The sequence below is a fragment of the Neophocaena asiaeorientalis genome, unplaced genomic scaffold, assembly GCF_003031525.2.
Source record: "Neophocaena asiaeorientalis asiaeorientalis breed wild unplaced genomic scaffold, Neophocaena_asiaeorientalis_V1.1 scaffold152, whole genome shotgun sequence".
NCBI classification, from domain to species: Eukaryota; Metazoa; Chordata; class Mammalia; order Artiodactyla; family Phocoenidae; genus Neophocaena; species Neophocaena asiaeorientalis.
In genome coordinates this window covers 1,831,734-1,850,632 of record NW_020185338.1, presented here as the reverse complement: position 1 = coordinate 1,850,632, position 18,899 = coordinate 1,831,734, and the positions used below count along the sequence as shown (strand labels likewise).

At 36.8% G+C, this 18,899-nt stretch overlaps 1 protein-coding gene across 3 annotated transcripts in view; it reads right to left on the bottom strand.

Moving 5' to 3' along the window:
- Positions 1-3,170: 3,170 nt before the first annotated feature.
- Positions 3,171-18,899, bottom strand: part of RPS6KA5 (ribosomal protein S6 kinase A5) — a 174,909-nt gene continuing 159,180 nt past the window's right edge. For all 3 annotated transcript variants that reach the window (XM_024736245.1, XM_024736246.1, XM_024736247.1), the window contains 5 exons: positions 17,050-17,220; positions 13,492-13,683; positions 8,179-8,338; positions 6,641-6,804; positions 3,171-5,017 (listed from right to left, as the gene is read on the bottom strand). In XM_024736245.1, coding sequence (XP_024592013.1) covers positions 4,778-5,017; positions 6,641-6,804; positions 8,179-8,338; positions 13,492-13,683; positions 17,050-17,220 — 927 coding nt within the window. In that variant the 3' untranslated portion in view covers positions 3,171-4,777. The remainder of the gene's footprint in view (positions 5,018-6,640; positions 6,805-8,178; positions 8,339-13,491; positions 13,684-17,049; positions 17,221-18,899) is intronic.

Here is an 18,899-nt window from a genome sequence, read left to right as displayed (position 1 = left end):
GACCAGCCTCTCACAAAGTTAAAAATAAAACTGCAGTTAAGAATGTCAAGTTCCTCAACCTTACTGAATTTTAGAACAAATAAGACAAGAGAAACGGTGATTTTCCAATCTATCTACAAGCAGAAATGCCAGGAAATAAACCTGTAGTATTCTGCTCATACAACTTAAACTTCCTTTTCTAAGTCATGACATTTTGGGGGGTTGTTCTTTCTGTTTTATTCTTCTTTTTCAACATAGGAGGACTTCAAAACATAAATTAAAAGATCAAAACTGCTCCCTATGGGAAGGAACAAGAATTAAAATGGATTTTTTTTTTTTTTTTAGCGAAGAGACAAATTTTACATAACTGTACAAATTAAAAATGTTATGCAATGGAGAAGATTAAATGGAAACCACATCATGTTAAGTATTATCCCAGTTTCCTGTGCTCCGGAGAAACGTTGCTATATTGAATACTACTTGACCTATCTGAAGTATTCAACTCCTTAGGACCACCTAAGCAGTATTCTAAGTAGAAAAATATTACAAAATGTCCTTCCACCTATTCCAGCAGAAATACACCAGGAAAATTAAGCCTGAAGAATAACTACCAAGAATCCTGTCTGTTAGTTCAAGTCTCCTTCTAAATACAAAATATCAAGCTTTTTACCATGTGCTCAGAGGAATAATGGAAAGGATGTGGCTGGCAATAAGCAGTACCTATTTTGCACTAATATGAAGAAGCCAAGACAGATATACTTGGGAGCCACTTTAACGTCTTACTCCTTTTTGGTGTAATAGTAGGTAAATATAAAATACTGGCACCTGCTTAGTTCACAAATTCATGAACTAAAAAGTGGACAACTGCCTTGGGGAAGGGAGGCATCAATTACCTAATTACATAACAGGGAGCTGGGCATACAAAGAAAAGGGCTCAGAAGAAATATCTTGAAATCTCAAAGGTAAGAAATGCTGAAGATGAGGACTGAAATGAGACTAACCAAATGTTTTTAAGATGAAAAATGTTGCCTCCTTGAAAACATACTTTTGCCCCATATAAACAACATTTAAATAATTACCCTTAAGGGAAACATTCTCTCTAAGGAATACCACAATTTGGAGTTACTTAACAAGACAGCAAATAAAACCTTTATGCAGCTGTAGCAGCTATTTTCTTTGGATGGTTTATACTTAAACTATTTATTTGATGCATCTGTTATCTTATGATTACTTTTCCATTCCTTGAGTTTTATAATAACTTGAATTTAAATTCTGAATTTTATTAGAGCCTGCTACATTCATTTTAGTGCCAGATAAAGGTATCAAATAGAGGGGAACTCTTGTGTGGGGTAAATAAGTTAATTAAAGGCCAGAAATTGGGGTGTTATGGTGTAAGACATTTAAGGGTCCAAAAGTCATACAATTGAAAGATATTTCATTATATTACAGTAATTCATCTATAATTATATTGCTATGGTGTAAGTAGCATATCAGTATTTAACTTATTTACTTAGATCTTAAGAATATCAGAAATGTGATCATACAATCACCCAGATCATGTTACTCATCATTGGGAGAACACCCTAAGTAATAATGTGGTCTAACACAAGTATAGGGCCAATAACTTAGAAATTTTCACCATTTTGAGGTACCCTGTTCTTAATAAATATGACAATAACAGGTGCTTGAAATGTGGGCAAGGTGAATAAGTAGACTTTAAATTGTATACTTTTATAAAGTATTTGAGAACATACTCCAAAAATTGAGATACAAAAGGAATTCCCTTATTGAAAAAAATAGTCACAGCTATCCTAGTAGGTTTCTTTAAAATAACTTATCTTATATAAAGCCATTTGTTATTTATTTATCAGTAATAGTTATTTATCATCATATCATAGTTATTTAAGAAATCAGCAGTAATATAAAAAAAAAAATAAAAGGCAGTTTTTCAAGGGTAACTGAATCCGTAATTCCAAGACGGACCAGAATATTGAAATTAACTCAGAAGACTTGATTTTCTGTCCCAGTGGTTCAGTGGTTTATTGTTTTATAGAGGTTTGGAAGAATTAATGAATTTCAAAACAGCTAATTTAATTCATTCAACCATAGGATCTGACACAGTAATTAGAAGAAACTGGTCTTTTAAAATGTCTTTCCTCTATTACTTTCCTTTTCTTATTCTTGCCTCTCGATTAGCTATATATAGTTACACAATATATGAGTCAGGATTTATGATGATATGAAAACTACATACACTATAATCAATAAAGGAAGAAGGGAAGGGATGATTTGGCTCTATCTCCAAAACTGTTACAAAGAGAATTTAGTGTATTTGTTTCTCTTAAATCTACTTCTATTTTTCTCCTAATACCAGAAAAGAGTCCTTTCATTTAACATTTTCATATGAATTATTTTTTAATTCATTTCTGATGTGACTAAACGAAAGCTTTGTGAATTTTAAAATGCAATTCACTGACACTAACAGCCTGCATGTACCATAACTGCTGCAAACTCAGCATCTTTCTGGTACTTATAAGTAGAGTGAGGATGAAGATATTCTCTAAGTGGGCACTCCTCTGAGTGTTTTCTGAGCTCTTCTCAAAAGCCCATTCTAGATTACGCAAGGAGGCTCACCAGTTGATAAATTAGCCTCTCTTTCCTTCCTTTCACTCTGCCTGCCATTTTACCATTTCATTTTCTGTCAAGTCCTCCAGAAGAAGAGGCAATGAAGATAAATGAAAGTGAAACCCACTGATTTCCAATACTCACAATGCATCAATTACACCATCAATCATTAGGGTATACCAACCATTCTTCTGGATCATTTCCCCTTAGCAACAAAATCCCTTTGGTTTATACTTTACTAGTATCTTCCACTAGAATGCACAGTTTTAAAAATGTCTTGAAGAGCTAACTAACACATTTCTAGACATAGTCAACCTTACTATAGATATAAATGGACATTTTCTTGATTATTGTAACCCTGTGCCTGATGGGGTCACATTCTGTGAATTAGCTACAGAGTTTGGTAATAATGCACCTAAGATTTCCCATCATTACTAAGAACGACCATAAGCTAGGAGTACAAAGTCTTCATTGACTCAGTGAGAATTAGGTAGCCATTTGGGCCACTGAAAAGTATAAAAAGTTATTTCCGATAATCATTGTGGACAAAAATGTGAACAGGATAATACATTTTGAAAATAGTTTAATATTTGCCATTTTTGTTGCCTGTGCTATTAATATATACATTGGTTCAGTAATAAATATACTATTACATAGAGTGCAATATTTTTAGTATTCGTAACTGGTTGAAATTAATGCTGCTATTATCTCAAGAAAGGAATAAATAAATATCATGCCCAATTCCAAACTAATGCTCGAGAGGTTATCATTAACAAAAACTACAAAAGAAACATGTTGGGCCTTTTTAAGCATGATTCCTGTAAACATCGCAAAAAACCGCTTTTCTCAGTCCTGACATTTCGTGTGATGGCTTTAAAACAAAATACAACACACAAATCCTATCACTTCTTTTTTTGCATAGGGGATGAATTAATCATATTTTAAAATGCAGCAATCATTCAGTGAAATGTCTTCAGCACACAGCACTTGTTTTCGGTAGGAATTCAGAACTTTTGAGCAATAAAAGTGCTCTGCATAAGTTTATAAAATATGCTTTCTGGATTTAAATTTAACAGAAAAATTTCAAAACAAGCCATAGTTATAATTCTAAGGTATTATGTACATAATATCTGACTACAGGAGGAAAAGCCTCACCGCAGCACAGCACAGTGTACAAATAACACAGTGTTTAATAGAATTTCCCTTTAGGTGTTCCTCACATCAGTGCCTCTGGGGCTAATGATTACGTTATACAAGGCCCCTTCTACTTGTTGCATCCCAAGTGGAAGGGGGATGTGAGGGCAAATTTAAAGTAGATAATGGGGGGGAAAAGAGGCAAAGATACAGTACATATGCTTGAAAGAGTGCACTTTATGAAATAGCTTGCTTTATTCATATTCTTTTATAAAGTGCAACATTACTTAAAACAGAGACATGTACCTTAATATTTTGCAATAGCCATTAAAACAAATTGCCAGGAAAGAGCAGTGCAAAATTAAAAACATACATAGCTTAGCATGCATCTCAGATGGGTCCCCAGTATAGAGTGTGGGACCTGAAGTTCTTATATCTTTTTTTTTTTTACTTTTTAGAAAAAGATTAATAATAGCAGGTTATCGTCATAGGTAACCATAAAATAAAAACAATAAGTTAAAATCCTCTCTGAAGAAATAAGTATATGCCACACATAAAATTCATTACAGACTCTTTTTCAAAACAGACCTTTTTTGCTGATAAATCACTGTTCAAAGGGTGCAAGTCTCTTAAAAACCCACGATGCCCACAAGGCGAAGCAAAAGGTATCATCACAGTACGAGGAACTCTTGTTGGCAGACATCTGAAGAACCTGCGACTTATTTTGTCAGCAGCTCAAATCTCACCAGTCCCTAATTAAATTGACAGACATCTTTGCTCTTTCAAAAACAGTCCTGTTGGCACCATGCTAGGTCACTAAACAGTATGACATGTGGTCTATTCACAGTAACATTCTCCGTCCAGTGCTTTTGGATGAGGCTAACCAATTGGGTTTTCCTGAAAAAATTCCCTGCGAGGCAGATTCCAAGGAGACCAATGGGACACGTTTTTCAAAGCACAGAACCTGGCCGCAGGCACACGATGAGGGAGCAGAAGAGACAATGGATCACCCGTTATGCGCCTACCGTTCCTATGCTGCTCAGTCTGAGAACTGGAAGAGGGTCTCTGGGTTATTGCCGTCGGCAGGATTGCTGGGCTGCAATGTCTTTGTGGGTGTCCTTTTGCCATGAGAATGGGAGGAAGAAGAGTGAGAGCTTTCACTGGAGCTGCTGCGCGTCTCGGTACTGGTGCTGGTCTTCTTCATTTTCCTTCTCTTCGCCAAAGGGGCCTTATCAACATTCTGAAGGCAAAACCCCTCTCTCTTGTATTTGTTAAAGGCCTAGGGGAGAAAACAAGGGGAACCCCCGTGAAGGTAAAAGGATTGAAGTCTTCCTGGCCGTCACGGGTTATAGAGAACTTGCGTTTGGCAAGCTTGGCAACCACAGCTTCAAGTTGTTCTGGGAACATGGTCCTTAACACCACTGTATCCAAAACTCCGGGCAGGGTACAGAAGCTCATGGGAAAGGGTTTCTGAGGGCTCTGTTTAAATCCACCTGTTAGGGCGTCCAGGAGTCACAATTCTAATAAATCTTTTGAAGAGGGCAGGGCTACCTCTCAATTAAAAAACCACCGACGGACTGGAAATTCTTGAAGAATGTCAGCAATCTAACTCACCTCTCTCCATCACTTTGACTAGTTCTGTGTCTAAGATTGAAAATTCCAACCACAAAGTCCCAACACAGAGCCCCTGATCTCCACTCCCACGTCAATGCAATTTGGGTACATCTTGGACACAGTATATGCAGAGAAGATTAGCTCTATAAACCTCAGCCTGGCTTCCTCCTCACAGCAGCCTGTCTTTACTTTTCTTAGATTCAAGCTTAGGCATTGCTGAGTGACAACCTCACATCATATGTCACTGAGAAGATTTGGATCACCTGCCTCAAATGCTTGCAGTTCATCTCTTCACACCTCACCAGATCCCAGCTTATTAATATTTTAATCCATTTCTGCAGCTGAAGAGGAAATGCTATCCTGTCTCCTTTCTCAAGATAATCCTTTCAGAAGTAATTTACTTTCTCTCTAACTCATTGGCTCCTTATCCTTAATGTATTTGCATCTGCTTGGCACGAATGTGCAGAATCTACAGTTATTGCAATGCAGTCTCAGCCTTTCAAGTATACAGTCTTTACTTAATACCAATTAATTTACTTCTTATCCCTCACAGTCTCTAGAACATATTATGCACAAAAATGATTTTTGAATGAATGGACCTTCACATGTGCCTTAGTTCCTAATGCCTATTTATAGTTTTTACAGACAGTCATTTAGCTTATTTGAGAGAAAAACTGTTCTAATACAGACTTGTGGTTGCCAAGGGGGAAAAGGGGTGGGGGAGGGATGTATGGGGAGTCTGGGATTAACAGATGCAAACTGTTATATATAGAATGGATAAACAACAAGGTCCTACTGTATAGCACCGGGAACTAGATTCAATATCCTGTGATAAACCATAATTGAAAACAATATGAAAACGAAAGTGTATATATATGTATAACTGAATAGCTTTGCTGTACAGAAGAAATTAACACAACATTGTAAATCAACTATACTTCAATAAAACAAAAATTTTTTTAAAGTTCTAATAGTATGCATATTGTTTTCCTTACCAAGTCAAAAATTTCAACTATTCAAATATCAGACTACTGCCTCATCTTGCAAACTCATTCTAAATGTCAAATAAATATTTTGTGGTTAGCAGTGACTCTGGTCCCCATGCACTTTCTGTTTATAAATGTGTTTATATCATGAAGGGATTTATAAAAGCATATCTAAAATTAAAAGGACCCATTTAAAAAACTGTATTGCTAAGAGGGTATCTCTTAGCAATAGATTATAGAGTAAGAACATCTATATGATCCCTTTCCAAACCACCCTACAAGTGCAGAGCCCAGAGCCTTACATGGAAGGTTGCTTTCACACAGGTGTGCACAGCAGCTCCTGAAGACCCTAGAATGTCTGGAGTCATCAGAGGGTTTGAGGATAGCTGACTGCCATCTTGAAGCCATTCATTGTATCTCAAGCCAGACATTTTAAGTCTCTTATTTGGATCGACTGTGAGAAGTCCTGTGGGAATAAATAAGATATTTTTATTTTATGATTTGTCATTTCAAACATAGTTTAAAGTCAACCTCAGACATAGATCTCAATTATGTTCACAAGACATGATGGTTTCTGAAAGGCGTCAACCTCCTACAAAGATAATTACGTACATTTTCATGTACATTTAAATCCCCTAGTGAATACCGGATGCTAATAATAAAGCCCACAGTAGCCTATATCTGGAGGCTGTAGGCTAGCTGGCTTTCCAATCAGGAGAAAATAACCACCTAAAACAAGGACTCCCACTAGTGACCAGGCAAACTCCCCCAAAACAAAGAGTACCGAGATTTACTTCATTCATGTACAAACATCTTCCACAAGTTAGGGAGTGTGGAGGTATGGAGATGGACACTCAGAGAAGAGCTGCAGGGAGGCACACAGACAAAACCCAGGTCTCATCACATTACAGGACAAGTGCTGTCGCACGAGCCACACGCATGGCAGGCCCAGGGGAAAGACTCAGCCTAGGGAGTGTGGGCATCCTGGAAGGCTCCCAGGAGACGAGTCCTGGGGGATGAGCCGTAGTGGGTTTGATGAAGAAGGGTGCCCTTCTTCAGGGATTAGGAATAGCACGTGTAAAGGGGAGCAGAATCCGAGCACGTTGGAGGAATTCAAGTGTTCGAGGATGGTGGAGCGAAGGTGACAGGAAGCAGAGGCAGGCAGGGCCAGGCTGTGAAGGGCTTTGAATTGTGAAGGCTGCACTATGGAGTCTGACCTGAAGCTCACGGGGATTGTCTGAAGGATTTTTAACAGAAAAGAGGCATGATTGCATTTGGCTATTAGGAAGGTCACTGTGCTGATGGATGACACGTAAAGTGAAAGGAAGTGAGACAAGTTGAAAGCATGTTGTGGATTTTAGGAGACAGACGATGACAAGAACTAAGGTGACAGCCATGTGAATGGGGAGGAGGGGTGGCTGGGAGGGATGCTGCGCCCGCAGGACCGCGTGCCCGGCTGCGGAAGGCGAGGGAGGTTGCGGGGACCTCGGGTGATGCTGGGTCCTGTCCTGGTGATCTGGCTTCGTGGCCATGTAAAAGGAGGGGGAAAGGAGGAGGCACATGCTTGGGGGAAAGGAGAGTAAAAAGGAAGAGGTTCATTTTGAAGGTGTGAGACTGAGATGCTGGTGGATCCAAGTGCTAGTGCACGTAGTGAATGTGGATAAGATTACTGAGGGAGAGTGTTCTGAGAAGAAAATAAGGCTGAACAGAGTAGCCTGAAACCTTTTAGAACACACAGGGACTCCCTGAGTAATTCACCAACAAATATATGTCATGGGTATGATTCCACTTCAGTCACTACACATCATATAAAATATGAGATTTTCCATTAGATTCTTACCTTGGATCAAATCTTTAGCCTCTTGGGATACATTCTTCCAGGCTTCTCCTTCAAAGGAGAAATCTCCCTTTTTAATTTTCTTCATGATTTCCACCGCACTGGTGCACGTCAAGCTTTTGTCATGAGATTGGAATGGAACTTGCCCTGACAACATTGTATACTATCAAGAAAAAAAAGGAGCAAAACAGAATGTCTGCCGAAATCACCATCAAAGCCACTCTGGTAATTTCATTACCAACTTAGCGTAATTTCCTAGATATTACACTTAGCATTGCTGCGTTTAAAAGATTACATGGCTTCAATCACTGAAACAACCAACACATTTCAGGCTTGTATATAAAAAGGAATGGCTTAGTATGATATCAAGATTTAAAGCCATTTTGATAACTGTATTCAGATAAGAAGAATAAAAAAGGGATACTCTAACCATCTCAAAAGATGGTATTAATGTCGACAGGGGTGTGTGTACATGCCAAAGGAATTGCAGGCCCTGGCTAAAATGGCCCAGCAGGGATCAGGGGACACAAATGAGAATGGATCTTGAAGACGCTGAGCTGGAGTGGGTGTGTGGAACATAAGACCTGGCTGACGGAGAAGAAATTATCGCCATGGAAACACTTGTCTGAGACATCCTAGCAGGGACACCTGGAGCCAGTACGAGTAGTCAGCTGAAATGGCTCCTTGAAGCTCGAACAAAACTGTGTACTGGGATCAGCAGATGCACTGATTCATAAAGCTGCAGCAGCAGTCGCTGTACTACGGACACGGCACACTCAGAATCAACCCGAGGAGGTCCGGAAGACACAGCAAATTACATGCATAGGTGCCCATCACCTCTCTCTGTTGCACCAATGCTTCTTCCTTAACTCACACCTATGGCCTCACTGAGGGGGGCTCCCGATGAGCAACTGATGAAGGAAGAAAGGAAATTGGGCCTACTTGTCAGGTGGGTTGGCATTCTTTCACTTGGGTGCAGCTGGCCTGTTCGAACGTGAAAAGCTCAGTGAAGACACCAGCTCAGGACAATACCCTGTGGGGTTGGGGTGCTGTCCTTTAGGACTGTGCTGAACCAATGGCTGATCCATTGGTGCTGGGTCCCCCATATCTAGATTCTATGGGCACACGACCCACTTGTAGAATTCACGTTTCCTGTTCCTGCAGCCTTAGGGTCTGCTCAGTTAGAGGTCTTTGTTCCATGAACTCAAGTGATCAGCTCCACTCGGTAACAGTAGGTGGCAACTCAGTGGTGCACCCTCTGCTCTCCCTCTTTCCCTGCCTCCCTGGGATTATGGTCCTTAGGTACATGACAAAACATAAGCTTTAACTTCAGGTTCTGCTTTCTGGGGAATCCAGACTAAAATATCTTTCTATTGTTGATGAAGATTTTGACCTGTTTCCAGTTTGGGGCATTTTGAAACATGCTGCTATATATCTTCTTGTACGTGTCTTTCGGTACATAAAAATACACATTTCTGTTGAGTATATCCTTGAGACTGGAACTGCTGGGTCATTTGGTCTGTGTATGTTTGGTAGATACTGCCAAGTAGTTTTCCAAAATCTGCTCGGCTTCTTATCTTACCCCACTTCCTAACAGATACATTTGTGGCTAAGTACAAGAAAATATCCTTCTTATTACAGTTTTCTCACTCTCATGTGTAATAATTCAACAGGCTTTTGCGTGGAAAAACGAATTCTCCGTCTTTGGAAATCTTTAAAGGAGACTGGTGACAGGGACTTTGTAGAAAAGATCCCTTTTCTGGAAGAGTTAGAATTAAACAAACTTTAGGGCTCCTCTCAACTCCAAGATCTTAAAATTTAATTGATTATCCAGGAATCAACTTCTGTTAAGAATAATTCTGTATCTGCAAACTGTTTGCAAATGGTGTGATAAGAAAGTATCCATATACATAAAGATATACATCTCTTTCTATATATGTGTATATATATGTATGTATACACACACAAGAGGGAATTAGGGAGAAAGGAAAAGTAAATATGGCAACATGTTTAAATGTTCACAGTGTTATTCTCCCAAATTTTCTCTAGGTTTGAAATTTTCATAATAAAATTTGGGGAAGTAATTGAAAAAATAAGAAATCCTGAATAAATCTCTTGGAAGAAATATGTTTAAAATGTTATTATATTCCATCCTGTGGGTATGCTATATATTCCTATGGGATAGTATATAATCCTATCCTACATTTTCTAAATACTGTCTGTTAAGCTCTGAATCATTGTGTGCCTTAAAATTCATATGCCAAAGAGCCAACCCCCAATGTGAGTGTATTTGCAGGTAGAAACTTTATGGAAGTAAAGGTAATGAGGTCATGAGGGTGCAGTCCTCATCCAATAGGATTAGTGTCCTTACAAAAAGAGACACCAGGGAGCTGGCTCTCTCTCTCTCTCTCTAAGCGCATGCACTGAAGAGAGGCCATGTGAGGACGCAGTGAACAGATGGCTGTTTGCAACCAAAGGCAAAAGCCCTCACCAGATACCAACCTTCTGGCACCTTGATATTGGACCTCCCAGCCTCCAGAACTGTGAAATAAATTTCTGTTGTTTAAGTCACCCAGTCTGCAGTGTTTCATTATGGTGGCCCCGAGCAGACTTAAGACACTGTGTAAACTCTATTTTAATTAAAGTCCTGTGAATTTCCAGTGAACTGCACATACATGAGGTAGACTGAGTTGTAATCAAAGCTGCATGATATGATGTGATGCATCTTCCTGAAGTATTTGTTTTACCCAATGGGGGTAACATAAATTATTTTCATATTAAAGTATCCATATTCATGTGTATTAGATGCAACATGTAAAAGGGCCATAGATTTCTAAGGCAAACCAGACGACCCCCCCAGAAAATTTTGTGCTTACTATGGGATAGCTCAGGCTTTGTATCTAGATCCTCTGGAGATATGCACTCATTTATATGGAAAAGTTTGCAAAGCATTCTTCTTATTTTTTTTTGGACAGTTTAATGCAGGTGCTAACTATGCTTTTCATCTGTATTTCATGTCTCTAAAAGGCAAGGATTTTTAAAAACCACAACCACAACCTATTATCACAACTAAAACAATTAGCAGTAATTCCTTTGTATCATCCAATATCCAGTCAATATTCAAATTTCTCCAGTTGTGTTATATACATTGTATAAATATATCTGTATGACTTGAATTTAATAAATAGATTTGAAATTAGAAGTTGTTTGAATCAGAATTCAAGTAAGATGCAAACACTGTTTCTTAAGTGTCTTTTAATCTATAGGTTCCCAGGCTGTTTTTTTCTCATAATTTATTTGCTGGAGAAACTCGGTTGTTTGTCCTGCAGAACTTCCCGCAGTCTGGCCGTTGTGATTGTACTCTTGTGGTATCATTTAATCTGTTCTTTGTCCCCTGTTCCTGTTTAAAACTTGACAATTAGATCTAGAGAGAAGCCTGGCTTCTCCCCATGCCATTATACAAAGTTATTTCCATAGACACGGCATTTGGAGGCTCTAAAATACCTGTCTGCATGTCTAAGATTGTCTTTTAAAACCTTAAAAAGCATGGTAATTATATTTGGCCTGTATTTAAGTAAGGGCTGTTTTACAAGGGGTAAACATATTATTGCTAGAAAAGAAAGGCTCTTTTTTATTTAGACGAATTTTTTAGGAGAGTGCTACTGAAATCAGTTTAAGTCAAACAAAACTCTCAAATCTACAGAAATTAGTTTTTTATTTTAATTTAAAAATCATATTCATAAATATGTAATTTCAGTTTGAAAATTATAAATAATGACTTAAAACTGCTGAAATAAAAACCATATAAAGCTTAAAAATAAAAGAACCATCCTGCAAGGACAACTGGCTTCCATTGGGGGAAAACAAACTGACACCAAAATAAATCCCAGATGGAGAGTACATAAGTATAAAAATAAAACATAATTCTAAAGGAAAATTTAAGAGAATATTTTTATAATCTTGGGTTGGGGTGGAGTGACAATCTGACATCAAAGCCAGATACCACAAAGGAAAAGACTAACATATCTTACAACATAAAAATAAAAAAAACTTCTCTATTTAAGCCTCTCAAAAAACAAAATTAAAACCCCATATTACTATAAAGTTTTCAAAGACATGAAAAACCAGAAAAAACATTTCCAATATTAATGGCAGACAAAGAATTAAAATCCTTAATAGACCTTTAAGTTTCCATAAGAAAAATTTCCCCATAGGAAAGTGGGCAAAGCTCATAAACAGCAATTCACAATAGAGAAAATAAAAATGTTCAAATACACGAAAAGATGCTCAAACTGAATACTCATCAAGAAAATGCATGCAAATTGTAACAGTAGGAAATAATTTAAAATTGAAATTGATAGTATCCAATGTATTCACATACAGTTGATGAGAACATGATCTGATAAACCTTCTAGAAGGAAATACAGGCATATATGTCAAAATAAAGATCTATATATCCTTCTCCTAGGAATCTATTCTAAGGAAACAATGAGGTATCAAACTACATATATAACATAATCTCATTTGTTAAAAAAAACCCTGAATATATATACAAATATATAGAGAAATCTGTAGAAAGATATAAAGCATACATAATAGGGGGTAGGGATGGGAGGGGAGTAAGAGCTTACACAATATTATCTCTGTATGATGAGATTACGAGTAATCTCACTTTGTTCCTTATATCTTTCTCTGTTGTCTGAAAACTTCTCCCTATGATTATGCATTACAGATTATATGCAGAAAAAGTAAAGCTATTTTGAGAAAAAAACATGCCGAGATTCTTCTAGCTTAATGTTCTGTTTCTGATCCCGGCATCCAAAGAGAGTTTGTGAAAAGCATGCTCACCACGATTACTATGTTACTATAAATATTTTTAATTTTTTCTATTAATTTGTTAATTTATCCTAAGTGATATTCCTTAATTACCTTTTAGCCTGAAAATCTCAGAGAATATATTTTAAAATATTTTTTCTACTAATGAGTCACTTAGCTATTTTCACATTATATCTAACATGCATATCTTATGAAAATATACTAACTACTGCTTCTTTAAAAATGCATATATACATAACTGTAATTCACATTAAACACAGTTGCCTTAAATATTCCAGAATAAACCAAAATAAAAATTCCTACATTTTCTCCAATGTAAATTTTAAGAAAGGGAAATAGTCTTCAGTCAGGCCTTTTACTGAAAAGAAAAGAAACCAATTTGCCAATTTTCTCACGAATTTAAGAAAAACAGCAAAGAGAGAGATATACAGAGGACATCAGAGAACTGACTGGGTTTAACGGCCTGACGTATGAACTCACCAAAATGACACCCAAGCTCCAGAGGTCACAGGACTCATCGTAGCCATTGTGATTCAAGAGCTCTGGGGCGGCGTAGTGAAGAGTGAAGCACGGCGTCTTCAGAGGCTGATTATCGGGTGGCTTTAAGCGTGCAAACCCAAAATCAATTACTTTAATTTCCAAATTGTCATTTTCATCAGTGAACAATAAATTCTGCAAGATACAAACACTTCATTACTTTCTCATTAAAATGTAATGGGACTTGGTGATGCATTTATGCAATGTTACCTGTCTATCTATTTACACTGGATTCAGATACAGAAAGGTCTGACAGGGTGGGTCTGGGACCTGGATGTCAGCGTACTGTCGCTCTCTGCTTTATACTTTTCTGTATCACATCAATTTGTACAAGGTCATGTGGAACATTTTCAATGGGACCATGCCTCTTCTCTGTCTATGCTTTCCCTTCTGCTTGTGTCTGTCTTCGACCTCCTCCACCAACCTCCCTTCCAACCTGGCTCTCAGGCATCTAATCCTCATTTAGAGGTGCCACCAAACAGAAGATGGAAATTATTATATTTTCTTCTAGCACTTACTTTTCTTTCCTGGCACTTATCAGCTCTGCAATATTAGTTCAATGTCTTCACCCACATTAGACCATAATTCCATGAGGCCAGCAACCGTGCATCTACCTTATTCATGACTCTCTCATGTAGTAAATGCTTTGGTAAATATTTGTCCATTGAATGAAGTCATAAATAGAATAGTTATACATAATATCTAGTAAAGCCTATTAAAGAATACATGGTGGAGACATACGGTTCAGAAATATTTTTTCCAAAACAGTTAATACTTGAACATTTTTGATGCTTATGGATATTACCCCTCTATTATTCAGAAAACATTGTTATTTTGAATCATTTGCCAAGCCGTGTCAATCACTAAGGTTTTACTGATTACTTCTGTATTTACCACTTGTTTAAAAAAATCTAACTGTACCGATGGGCAAATTTTTACCTACATTTTTATTAGTACATCAAGCTAGTATGCACAGTAATTGAATCTGATTATATTGTCTTTAGACATCCTAACAAAATCTGTTATGCCTTTTTGACCATTAAATTATTCCCCAGTTCTGGAACACCATTTGCTTTTTAATATTATTTGAAGTGAAATAATATACATCATAGAATACTTCACTGATACAAAGAAGAAAAATCTTCTAGGCCCCCATTCAAAAGTTAAAAATGAATGAAGTGATAGGAAAGAAGCAAAAAAATTAACTGAAAAGTTTTCTTAAATGTTCTATTATACAAAATGCCTAATCCTGAATTTGTGATGGAATTAAAATGTGAATATAATTCAATGTAAGGCTTCACCACAACTGAAGTCATAGCTGGGGTGCATGGACCGGGTACTTGGGAGAAGTCTCAGCAAATGACCCCTGAACTCTTCCACAGCACAAGGCACTGTGCTACATACAGAGCAGTGGATGAAGCACACCTGGCCTGTCCTCCCAGAGCCTACAAGACTTTGGAAATGACTTTAGTGTCTTCTATACTAAGACCAGCTAAGGACTTCCTTGTTCTTAGATCTTGAAATGGAGGAGACATGGCACACCCCTCTTCACTCCTCTCCCAATTCTCAAAATGTAGTTGGGTGTGCATGGTCAGAAGTGGCAGGAATTAGTCATTCAAACCACATTTATCCTTGTCTCAAGTTCTGCCAGAAACTAATTTGATAAAATTTCTCAATCTTTCAAGAATATGGGGACCAGTTTGAAAAATACAAAGCAGCTTACTAAGAATATCAGCCAGCTTCTAAATTTATTTGATTCTCACCTAGAAATTATCTTGCCTATGCAGAATATGAATACCACAAAAATATCTACCAAAAGATATATAGTCAGATCTTAAAATGCTACATCAATGCGAAAGGGATGAAACTTTTAGCTTGAAAATAATATACTCTGCCACTTAAAAGTCAAAGTGAAAGCTATTTTATTATGGAAGTGTTAGTACAAAGGCACATTTTCATGTCTCCAAAATATATGTTGATTTAGGACTATAATGGTAGTAGAATGTCCTTAATAATCAGACAATTCTTCTTTTCAAATGATTATTTGAAAGAAAAGCTTTATGGCAGATAAGAATTAAGCTACGTGAGTATCTTTTTACTCAGTAAAATAGGAAGGCAAATTTCAATTCCGCTGGAGAGGACAGTTGCATCATTTGAGACTCATGAGGTGACAGATGGCCAGTTATCAAAGAATAAAACATGTGAAAATGAATTCTAGACAGTCATGGAACAGATCTTTTCAATTAAAAAAATTACATGCTTGTTCCTTGTCTGTCAAAAAAAACCAGTTAAGTGGTATGCTTTCACATTTAAAAATAGACAGCAAATCTCCAATGTACAGAGTGCCATATTTTTAGTGGGCGTTGTGTGGGAGAGTGAGAATTGTGATGAAGGAAGCAGAGGGGTAGCTATCATAGTTGCAAGTTCATAAAACACAATTCACTTTTGATTAATTACGAGTAATATGAATAACAGTAATAGAAAGTACATAGAAGCTTAAATATTTTGGGACTCAGTCAATTATATCCGAAGGCACAGAATTCCATTTTTAAAACATCCTCTTCCTACCAATAATCCAAGGTACTTCAATAAAAGGCAAAAATGGTGCTTTTTGAGAAATATTCTTTTGTAATCTAATACAAAAATAAACACCAAATTATTATTTTAAATATACTTAAAAATGCATTATAATCACATGGTAGTTAAAATTGAAATTCTATTTTAGATAGTAAATATATATAATTTTGCATAGGATAGAGGATGATTCATTGTTATTCTTTTATAAATTATTGGGTTTTGTTTTTAAAATTTTCATTATTCTTTCGATGATTTTCTAAAAGGGAGGAATTTTCATACTTTTGATACTAAAAAGGGATCATTCTAGAGTTAGAACCTTCTTTCTTAACCTTTTGAAAGAAGAAATATATGAAAAGCTGCTACTTCTACATAGCTACACAGTTCTATAAATATTGTAGTACATGAGCAAAGAAAACACATGTAAGGATGGCATAACTCATTAAACAAAGACAATGCTTTATATTTAAAAATTTAGAACAACACACATTGCTATTCATGAGCTAATCAATTTGATTACAAAAGTAAAAGATAAGCTTTCAAAATACACTGTTAAAATCCCTCTAAAATGGTATACATATAGCAGGGGCATTATTTTCTGCTACAAAAATTTCCATTGCTATTTTTAGTCCACAATTGTTGCATAAAGTATTTCTTCCATAAAAGGCTCTCACACTTACAAATATAACCTCAAGATGATCAGCTGGCAAAAAAAAAAAAGAAAGAACGAAAAGACAAATTTATTTTAGACTGAAATAGAAAAGAAAAAAAATGCAAGAAACGTGATATTTGCAAGTATCTATTTAGCAGAAAGCCCTGAAGATAAAAAATCAAAACAACCCCCCCCAAAAAAAGCCCACACATATCTGGGGGATATTTAATAATGATGCTAGATTGCATTAGATGAGAAAACATGTAATTTTATACCTCGGGTTTCAAATCTCTGTGTACCACTCCAACATCATGCATGTGGCTTACAGCTGAAACAAGCTTCCGCATGATGTAGCTGGCTTCTGTCTCACTGAAGTGTTTCTTTCTCTTAATGCGTTCAAATAGCTCTCCCCCGTTCAGAAGTTCCATCACTAGAAATGTGTGAAGCTAGAAAAGAAAGAAGAATAATGTGGAGGGCCTTAATGAAGAGGAGTAGAAGCTTATCAACGTATAAAACATTTCCTGATTATGAACTATTACCAATAAATTTAAATAGTCCCTTGTTAAAATAGTCAACGGCGACCCTTGTATTTTAGGGGAAAGAGTTGAAGGATAATGTGACGTTTTTAGAGTTCTATTTTGGTAATGGAAAATTTCAAGTACTGCAGTGAAATCTTTGTATATCCTTTCCTTGACTAATTCTTTCATTTGAATTCCATTCCAATCCTCTCTACCAAGTGTACATATCTTTCTTCTTAAAGTGTAACCTAGTACAGATAATAATGTAAAATTGGCTGCTTGAAATAATATAGATTACTGATGGAATATAGGCAACTACCCCCAGGAGGCCTGACACACACATTTAATGGCAAATTTACCTCTTAAAAAAGGCACGGTTGGATGATGTCACTTTAAATCTTCTGTTAGGGCTCAACAGATTAGTTTCAGTGTTCCTGTTAATTCCCATGCCAAATACCCATAACTCACTTTGGGCTTTTTTTTTTTTTTTTTTTAAATAATTGCTTTTGCTCCCAAGGCATTATCTTAATTAAATAGTATTAAAAGTCATGTATTTACTATGTTTTGCATACATTCCCATAAAGAAAATAATGTAGGAGCTACTGAAAAGCAAGGGAATTACATCAGCTCCCCAACGAACACAAATGGTTTAAGAAAGATACAAATCAATATTCAGATTCAAGTGCTATGCCTTATAGCACCAATGTCACTCAACAAACAAAACAAAGTATGCTTTCCTTTGAATTAGCAAAGTCCAGGAAAATCGCTTCATTAAAAAGATGATTATAAAGACATTATGCTGCACATAGTGGGCAAATTCTAGACGGTGAATAACGCTTTTATTAAGAGAATTGCTCCCAGGCTATTAGAGACCATGCTAATTTGAGTTTCCACGTCAGACAAATTAAGATCAAATCTAAAGGTCTGCTACAAGTATATGCCAGCAAGCTTTAAAACAATGAGGGGCAAGACCCACAGTGGTTTAAGAGATAGGTTTTAGAGTCAAACCTGCATCTGAATGCCAGTTCTGCTACTTACTTATGACCTTGGGGGTGTTACTTTACCTCTATGAACTTTAGCACCCTTACCAATGAAATGTAGGTAACAGTGAAAAAATGTATATATAGTAGCTTGAATAATGGCCCTCCAAAGATGTCCATATCCTAATCCCCAGAACCTATGGATGTTACCTTATATGGTAAAGGGGTTTTTCAGAAGTGATTAAGGCTCTTGAGATGGGAAGGGTGTCTTAATTATCCACCAGAGTCAACAGTATGAGATGGGACTATGGAAACAAAAGACTGGAACGAAACATGGAAGGGTCACAAGTCAAGAATGTGGGCAGTCTCCAGAGCTAAAAAAGAGAAGTAAATAAACTGTCCCTTAGAACCTCCAGAAGGAACCAGCCCTGCTGACACCGTGACTTTACAGCAGTGAGGCTGATTTTGAATATCTGACCTCGAGACCGTAAGATAATACCTTCGTATTGTTTTAGGTTTGTGGTAATTTGTAACAGCAGCAATAGGAAACTAATAGAGTAGTAAAGCACAAATCATGGTACACAAACTACACTGCTGTACAGTCAAAGGCTGGAGACACACCCTCAA